At 36.6% G+C, this 10,000-nt stretch overlaps 2 protein-coding genes and 1 long non-coding RNA gene across 5 annotated transcripts in view; 1 reads left to right on the top strand and 2 right to left on the bottom strand.

Annotated features, from left to right (window-relative positions):
* Window positions 1–10,000, top strand: part of LOC147838706 (uncharacterized) — a 129,406-nt gene that overhangs the window by 100,953 nt on the left and 18,453 nt on the right. The gene's annotated exons all lie outside the window — the stretch shown is intronic.
* The window catches only part of ntng2b (netrin g2b), a 146,448-nt gene that overhangs the window by 96,627 nt on the left and 39,821 nt on the right, over window positions 1–10,000 (bottom strand). For both annotated transcript variants that reach the window (XM_087300460.1, XM_087300459.1), the window contains exon 3: window positions 5,820–6,463. In XM_087300460.1, coding sequence (XP_087156586.1) covers window positions 5,820–6,463 — 644 coding nt within the window. The remainder of the gene's footprint in view (window positions 1–5,819; window positions 6,464–10,000) is intronic.
* The window catches only part of cdk5rap2 (CDK5 regulatory subunit associated protein 2), a 635,428-nt gene that overhangs the window by 8,551 nt on the left and 616,877 nt on the right, over window positions 1–10,000 (bottom strand). The gene's annotated exons all lie outside the window — the stretch shown is intronic.

The following is a 10,000-nucleotide window of genomic DNA, read 5'->3' on the forward strand; positions in this document are numbered from 1 at the left end:
GTGGGAAGTTATTTCTTTCCATTTGGTGTGCGTTATTAAATTTCATAACACTCTCACCAGTCCTTACTCCTTATTTGCATCTAATACCCCGGTTTGTCACGAGGGCATGAATGAAATGTTCATGAGTGAATGTGAAACTGTCGAACTGCAGTTAAAGTCACTCAAAATTACAGGAAACTCTTACATGAAAGCACTTCACGTAAACACCCTAATTATAAAATTGTCTATTAAGAGAAATGTTAGATTACAGATGTCCATGTAAGCGCGGTCAGTAGTGTCTTCGAAGTAAGTGAAAGATCCAGAAGGGCGTCCTGCTGATTTGATTGGGAAGGGCACTTTTTTTTTGTCAGACGGCTCACCGGTTTGACTTTCATTCACCGTCATTCATTTTAAAAAGCACCAGTGCATTTTATTTCTATATGTTTTACTGGAACGCATAAACTCTACAGGTGCCTGATGGTTAGATGTGGAGCAAACATTAATCAGATTCACTCTAGTGAACTGCATCCATGTGAGCACGTCTCGTTTGGTGTGGTCATTTCACAGTAGGAATACACACAGGTTCGAAGACTCATTCTCGCTTCCTAGTGTAATTCGGCCAAGTATACATCCGCGCTAAAATATCAAGGTGAAAGTCATCATAGCTTGCGTAGAATAGACCCAGCTCCCAAACTAACTTTGAGAATAAATTAACGGCGATAATTTTTTATTTTTTTTATTTTTTATCACCCAAAAAGAGTCTTGCATTAACATAGCACGTTAGCGCTGATAACAGCCCACCACTACTAAATATTCATATTATATGAACTGTTTTATTTGTAGTAACTGATTAAAAAAATTGTTTTCCATATAGTTATTCTGCACAAAGTTCTACAACATTTTTTTTACATTTATTTATTACTGAATAATTATTTTAGAAGGCGACACGGTGGCTCAGTGGTTATCACTTTCGCCTCACAGCAAGAAGGTTCGAGTCGAGGTTTGCAGGTTCGAGTCTCGGCTGGGCCAGCTGGCATTTCTGGTTGCATGCTCTCCCCGTGTTGACGTGAGTTTTCTCCAGGTGCTCCAGTTGCCCCCACAGCCCAAACACATGCTATAGGTGAATTGGATTAACTAAATTGCCTGTAGTGTATGAGTGAATGCGAGAGTGTATGGGTGTTTCCCAGTACTAGGTTCCAACTGGAAGGGCATGCGCTGCATAAAACATGCTGGATAAGTTGGTGGTTCATTCCGCTGTGGTGATCCCTGATTAATAAAGGGACTAAGCCGAAGGAATGAATAATTAATTGATTATTGACTTATTTGAGACATGCAGTCATTAATGATTTTGGGCAAGTATTTCTACAGTTTGTATTTTATTTTATATATACAGTGTATATATATATATATATATATATATATATATATATATACAAACACACACACACACATTTATTATTTGGTTAAACTTTAAATACAAATATTTTTACTTTATTTACATTTTTTATTAGTGTAATTTAACTTGATTTTATTTATTTATTTCTGTTTAATTGAGAATGAAACTTAGATTTTGATCTGTGTGAATTCAGCGTTAAGACCTTTTTATAAACACACACACAGACAGCTGTATGCATGCACAAACATGCATGCACAGACACACTCATACACGTTATTCATAAATATACACTACCTGACAAAAGTGTTGTCGTCTATACAAGTTTTAGGAACAGCAGATAATAACTTGACTTCTAGTTGATCATTTGATATCAGAAGTGGCTTATATGAAAGGCAAAGGCCTCTACATTACGCTTATTTTACTACAATAAAATATGATCATGCCTTGATTTAGAATGATTTAATTAGGACAGTAAGGTCTGAGTCTGCTTAGACAAAAGTCTTGTGACTGAACAGAAATAATGTCCAGTATAGAATATAAAGTCCTGCTGCAGTGGAGACAGAATGAATATTGTGTCTGACTCCATCATGAGCTTGGAGGTCTGCATCATACATCTCTGCACTGACTCACATCACTGATTAATAAAGTAATCTGGAATGACAAAGAAAGCGTTCCTGCAGGACTCCCAGAGTTCATCAAGACTCTTTGGATTTATCATCATCTTACCCTAGACTTACTCAATAATGTTCATGTCTGGTGACTGGGCTGGCCAATCCTGGAGCACCTTGACCTTCTTTGCTTTCAGGAGCTTTGATGTGGAGGCTGAAGTATGAGAAGGAGCGCTATCCTGCTGGAGAATTTGCCCTCTCATGTGGTTTGTAATGTAATGGGCAGCACAGTACCCCCATACTGAATGTAACCCCAAACCATGATGTGTCCTTTACCAAACTTGACTGATATCTGTGAGAATCTTGGGTCCATGTGGATTCCAGTAGGTCTTTTGCAGTATTTGTGATGATTGGGCTACAGTTCAGCAGATGATTCATCAGAAAAATCTACCTCCTGCCACTTTTTCAAATGATCAACTTTTCCAAATGATCACAGCTCTTACAACTGTGATCGACGACAAGACTTTTGTCAGGTAGTGTATATTTAGAATAAAATCAATATTATAGTGTTTATCTGTCCATAATTTTCATAACAGAAAATCTTTTGTCTGTGATATATTAATGTGTGTGTGTGTGTGTGTGTGTGTGTGTGTGTGTGTGTGTGTGTGTGTGTGTGTTGTGTCTACGAATCAAATATTGTTTGTAAATGATGGAAGCTTTTATTTTTGCCAGTGATGAGCTATTCTTATAATGGTGAAGTCATTTGTTGGACGGGTATTAAAGAGTTTGTGTTAACCATCTGTCAGTCATCACCGTTATAGACCAGATCTGTACCAGACCCCAGTGTCTCATTTATACTATTATGACAGTCAATTTCCTAACAAGTAATGACTTGAGCATTATTGCACATCATTTATGCGCCTCCTGATAGTTATAATAGTTATTGGTAATGATAACACGCCTTATGATAACAAGCATATGTTTGTCTCAATAATGATACACAACACAATCTGATTAGATGAGTTGCTCCAAATGGTTTATAGGTAATAACTGGCCTGACTCAGTAGAGTCACTTAACTCACAATGATAGCATGGGGTAGATTAGTCATCAGCTAATACAGAGCAAGTCAACAAATAGTAATTGCTTCTGTGTGGAGGTGTTGTGGTAAAGGCATGAATAAAAAAATACACACAGTTGAAGTCAGAATTATCAGCCCCCCTGAATTATTAGCGCCCCTGTTTATTTTTTTCCCCAATTTCTGTTTAATGGAGGGAAGATTGTTTCAGCACATTTCTAATCATAGTAGTTTTAAAAATGTATTTCTAATAACAGATTTATTTTCTTTGTCATGATGACAGTAAATAATATTTTACTAGATATTTTTCAAGACACTTCTATACAGCTTAAAGTGACATTAAAATGCTTAACTAGGTTATTTAGGTTAACTAGGCAGGTTAGGGTAATTAGGCAAGTTATTATATAATTATGGTTTGTTCTGTATATTATCGAAAAAAAAATTAGCTTAAAGGGGCTAATCATTTTGTCCCAAAAACATTTTTAAAAAAATAAATAACTGCTTTTATTCTAGCTGAAATAAAACAAATAAGACTTTCTCCAGACAAAAAAAAAATATATTATCAGACATACTCTGAACATTTCATTGCTCTGTTAAACATCATTTAGGAAATATTTAAAAAAGAAAATAAAAATCAAAAGGGGGCTAATAATTCTGACTTCAACTGTATATAGTTAAAAATACATTATTTTTTCATTATTAAAATATATATTATCCAAGTTAATACTTGGAAGATAACAACTGAAATAGGAATTGAAATTGGGGTTGATTCAATTTTTTTGTTGTTGTTTTAAACAATTCCGAAATTCCTACTGATAAAATTCCAGAAATAAGAATCAAATTTGAGATCAATTCCAAGATTTCTACATACAAAATTCTTGAAATAGGAATCCTAATTGCAATTGCCTCCAACATTTTGGATTTTGATTATTCCAGAAGTAGCAATCAGAATTGCGATCAATTCCAAAATTTTAGTTTTGGATCCATTCCAATATTTCTACATCATTAGAAAATATAAATTGAAATTGGGATCAATTACACAATGTTTGATTCATTCCAAAATTGCTGAAGACGACATTTCACAAGTAGGATTCAAATTTAGGATGAACTCCAAAATTTCTATATACAAATTTCATGAAATAAGAATTGATTCCAAATATTTTTAGTTTTAAATGATTCCAAAATCCCTACAGATGGCATTTCTGAAGTAGCAATTGCAATTGGGATTAACTCCAAAATTTCTACATACAAATTTCCTAAAATAGAAATCGAAATTGGGATCAATTCCAACATTTTTAATTTGGATCATTTCAGAAGTAGCTATAAGAATTGCAATAAATTCCATTGGATCCATTCCAGTATTTCTACAAACAAAATTCCTAAAATAGGAATTGAAATTGAGATCATTTCCAAAATGTTTGGTTTTGATCCATTCCAAAATTTCTATGGACGATATTCCAGAAGTAGGAATCAAATTAAGGATCAACTCCAAAATTTCTATATACAAAATTCCTGAAATAGCGATCGAAAGTGGGATTGATTCCAAATATTTTTAGTTTTAAATGATTCTAAAATACCTACAGATGGCATTCCTGAAGTAGCATTTGCTAATTGGGGTCAATTCCAAAATTTCTACTTACAAAATTCCTGAAATAGGAATCGAAATTGAGATCAACTCCAAAATTTTAGTTTTAAATCAATTCCAATATTTCTACATATGAAATTCCTAAAATTGGAATTGAAATTGGGATCAATTCCAAAATGTTTGATTTTGATCCATTCAAAAATTCCTACAGATGATATTTCAGATGTAGAAATCAAACTTGGGACCATTTTCAAAATTTCTATATACAAAATTCATAAAATAGGAATTGAAGTTTTGGGGCTAGATTCCAAAATTTTTGGAATTCACAATTGCGATCAATTCTGAAATGTTGGGTATGATTTTGTTTCAAAATTTCTACAAATGACATTCTAAAGACAGCAATTGCAATCAATTCCAAAAAATCATTCCAAAATGTTTGGTTTTGATTCATTCCAAAATTTCTAATGGATTTTAGATTTGGATTAATTCCATTATTTCTACAGACATTCCAGAAAAAGGCAATGAGATTTGGGATGAATTCCAAATCCCAATTCCGATTCCTACCAATTAATGGACTAAATCCATAGTTTTAACATTAAAAATTCCAAATCCCAATTACGATTCCTACTTCTGTAATCATTGGACTTAAATCCAAGAATCGATTCCTGACGATTGTTGAGATTCTTTTTCGAGCATTCCAAAATTCCTACAGACGACATTTCAGATGTAGTAATCAAACTTAGGACCAGTTTAAAAATTTCTATATACAAAATTCCTAAAATAGCAATTGAAATTTGGTAGTTGATTCCAAAATTTGTGATTTTGATCTTTCCAGAAGTGGCAATCACAATTGTGATCGATTTCAAAATGTTAGATATGGATCTATTCCAATATTTCTACAAGTGATGTTGTAGAAACAAGAATTGCAATCAATTCCAAAATGTTTGATTTTGATTCATTCCAAAATTTCTATTGAATTTTAGGTTCGGATTCATTCCATTATTTCTACAGACATTCCAGAAAAAGGCAATAAGATTTGAGATGAATTTCAAATCCCAATTCTGATTCCTACCAATCAATGGACTATCGAATCCTGACTGTTGTTGAGATTCTTTTTCGAGCATAGTCTTAAAAATAAAACCAAACATAGTCATAATTTCGAATGTGTATCTCACCTGGCTAGCACCTCCACATTAGAAATGGCGTAGAAGTATTTAAGCAGGTTGTCCCTCTGCACATACGTTCCTCCTAATGCCGGCCTGAGGAGCCGCAGCCTGAGACTGGTGAAGCTGAAGAAATCTCGTAAACCCTTCATGCTCTCCATCCGTGTGTACAAGCCCTCCATGTTGAGCAGCCGCGGACCGGCGAAAATAGCAAATCGAGAACGCACCTCGAATCGCACCACCTTCTCATTCTTAGAGCCGACCCAGCGTGAATATTGCTCCGTGCAGATGACCCGCATAGCATTAGCGGCGTTCAGATCTCGCACGCGTCCTGCTGGCATATTAAATGCATCAACACAATCGTCTGCATAGTACTGGTACGGCTGCCACGTGCGGCCGAAATTCAGCGATTTCTCCAGCACCATGACGGTGGGGCGGCCGTACTCAAATGTGATTTGGATGTCGTCTGTGAGCTCCAGGGTTTTGTTCCAGGACAGGGTGATGTTGGCCTGGAGGGGTTGGGGATAGCGGCGCCACGTCACCGTCTGCCAGTATGTGATCAGGCCGCTGCGCTCGCGGTCCTGCATCAGCTGCGGCGGGTGTGCCAGGTCGGGGTTTGAGGCGTCGCATTCATCACTGCACAGATACGGGTTCTCCTGCAAAGATAAGACATATAAAGAAACATTGTTGAAGGAGTTTTGATTGTTTGTTATGCAATTTTGATTTTGCGTAGTTATAATTTGAATTCAATCTCATAAAATTTACTTTTCTTTCCTTTAAATTTTAGGTTTACCTTTTACAAAACTGACCTTTTTCCTATATTTTGAGCTTACGTCTAAATTTTTCTTAGGATTTTGAGTGTAAAAATGTAAAACATTCAGATGTGAGCTGAACATTTTATTTTTTTTTTTTGAGTTTACATCTCACAAAACTGACCTTTTTCTCAGAATTTTTTTCTTTTCTGAATTTATTAGATTTCATACAATTGTTTCTTGACAATGGGAGTTTACATTTTGTAATTGTGACCTTTTTTTCTTGGCAATCTAATGCTGAAATCGCATACTATCATACTATAACTGATTTATTTTATCTTTGCCATGATGACAGTAAATATTATTTGACTAGATATTTTTCAAGACACTTCTATACAGCTTAAAGTGACATTTAAAGGCTTAACTAGATTAATTAGGTTAACTAGGCAGGTTAGGGTAAAAACCAGTAATTGTATAATGATGGTTTGTTCTGTAGACTATTGAAAAAATTTAGCTTAAAGGGGCTAATAATTTTAACCTTAAATGGTGTTTCAAAAATTAAAAACTGCTTTTTTTTTAGCCAAAATGAAACAAATAAGACTTTCTCCAGAAGAAAAAATATTATCAGACATACTGTGAAAATTTCATTGCTCTGTTAAACATAATTTGGGAAATATTTAAGAAAGAACAAAATTCTAATTTTGAGCTTACGTCATACTTTTTCTACGGATTTTGAGTTTTAGGTGATGTAAAAAATTCTGATGTGAGCTGTAAAAAATGTTTAGAGTTTACATCTCACAAAACTGACTTTTTTTCTCAGAAATTTTTTCTTCTCTGAATTTATACGATTTCATTTTTTTTTCTTGACAATAAGAGTTTACATTTTGCAATTCTGACCTTTTTTTTTCCTGAAAATCTAATACTGCGTTTGAAATTGCATAGTATCATACTATATAGTACGCTAAAAATAGTATGCAAGCCAAATTGTACGTCCGAATTCATAGAATACGAAAAACAGTAGACGAGAAGTACGCAGATGACCCACTACTTCCGGCGAGATTTTTAAGTGCTCATCTGATGCACGTGACACTATCCCAATATGCACTTCAAAATTGAATTCAAATGCAGTACTTACTACTTACTGAGTAGAAGGCAATTTCACATGCAGCCTAAGTTTACATCACACACACTCCAGACTGAAGACTGGAGTAATAAAGCTAAAAATTCATCTTTAAATCACTGGAATAAATTATTAAATTAAATTATAAACTACTTTTAAACAGTTATTTTACAGTGCAATAACATTTCACAATTTGTTATTTAAAATTTCACAATTTATATTCAAGTATAAAGTATTTAAATATAAATATTAAAGATTTTATATATATATATATATATATATATATATATATATATATATATATATATATATATATATATATATATATATATATATATATATACACTGTATATATATATCAACAAAACAATAATAATAATATTAATAAAGGTCAATACTATTAGCTTCCTTTCTATTATTTTTTTCATTTGTCTACAAAACAAACCATTGTTGTTCATGAGTTGCCTATAAATACCAAAACTTGCACAATTAACTTAGTTACGTCTTTAAATGTCACTAAATGCTAAATACTGGTATCTTAAAAAATATCTAGTCAAATATTATGTGCCGCCATCATGGCAAAGATAAAATAAATCAGTTCATAGAAATGAGTTATTAAAACTATTATGTTCAGAAATGTATGATTCATTAATTTTCTTTTCGGCTTAGTCCCTTTATTAATCAGGGGCAGGGCCGGTGCGTTCATTGAGGCAACCTAGGCGGCCGCCTAGGGTGGCAGTATAGAGAGGGCGGCGTCCGCGATACCTCCCTTACCTTCCACATCCTCAGTTATGTCCGCGACACCTCCCTCACCACCCGCGTCCTCAGATATATTCGCACATAGACAACAGAATAGAGAGGGCGGCGTCAGCGACACCTCCATCAGCACCCGCGTGTCTTCAGTTTTATCCGCGCAAAGGGCAGAATAGAGGTCTGCGACACCCGCGCATCCTCAGTTATATCCGCGCATAGGACAGCAGAATAGAGAGCACGGTGTCCGCGACAACTCCCTCCCTCCCTCAGCACCCGCGCATCCTCAGTTATATCCGCGCATAGAGCGGCAGAATAGAGAGCACGGTTTCCGCGACAACTCCCTCCCTCCCTCAGCACCCGCGCATCCTCAGTTATATCCGCGCATAGGGCGGCAGAATAGAGGTCTGCGACACCCGCGCATCCTCAGTTATATCCGCGCATAGGGCGGCAGAATAGAGAGCACGGTGTCTGCGACAACTCCCTCCCTCCCTCAGCACCCGCGCATCCTCAGTTATATCCGCGCAAAGGGCAGAATAGAGGTCTGCGACACCCGCGCATCCTCAGTTATATCCGCGCATAGGGCGGCAGAATAGAGAGCACGGTGTCTGCGACAACTCCCTCCCTCCCTCAGCACCCGCGCATCCTCAGTTATATCCGCGCATAGGGCGGCAGAATAGAGGTCTGCGACACCCGCGCATCCTCAGTTATATCCGCGCATAGGGCGGCAGAATAGAGAGCACGGTGTCCGCGACAACTCCCTCCCTCCCTCAGCACCCGTTCATCCTCAGATATATCCGCGCATAGAGCGGCAGAATAGAGAGCACGGTATCCGCCACAACTCCCTCCTTCCCTCAGCACCCGCGCATCCTCAGTTATATTCGCGCATAGGTCGGCAGAAAAGAGGTCCGCGACACCTCACTTCATTTTCATAACCAGTCACTTTCGTTTTCACATTGGGGTTGAGGGCGGCTAGATCGTCCTCTGCCTAAAGCGGCAGTTCAGCTTGCTACGGCCCTGATCAGGGGTCGCCACAGTGGAATGAACTGCCAACTTATCCAGCATATGTTTTACACAGCGGATGCCCTTCAGCCTAAACACCCATACACACTCATTCACACTCATACACTACAGCCTATTTAGTTTATTCAATTCACCTATAGCGCATGTGTTTGCAATGTGCCACTGTGATGCCCCAAATGAATTATATACAATTTATGTTCAGTTCATATTCAAAGTACACCTTTTCCTATTTCACAAGGCAGACAGTATTTGTGTGGGGAAAAGAGAGTGATATGCCACAGATAGAAACTGACTGATTGACAAAAACATAAAATGTGTGTGTGATTCGCACATGCAGACACACACACACACACAAAAATGAGAGATTGTAAACTCACGCATGCGCCTGTTGTGGTAAAACTACAGCGAGGAACTGGTGGGCTTTTATTAAAAGCAGAGACTGCAGGGAGTGTGGATGTGCGAGCGAAAACTCCTGCTACACACACATCATTAAAAATCTGGGTCAATTCTATCATCTCGCTTTACAAAATCACGCAGACGCTCGTCAT

Source organism: Danio rerio, chromosome 21, assembly GCF_052040795.2.
Source record: "Danio rerio strain M-AB ecotype USA chromosome 21, GRCz13ab, whole genome shotgun sequence".
In the NCBI taxonomy this organism is placed as follows: domain Eukaryota; kingdom Metazoa; phylum Chordata; class Actinopteri; order Cypriniformes; family Danionidae; genus Danio; species Danio rerio.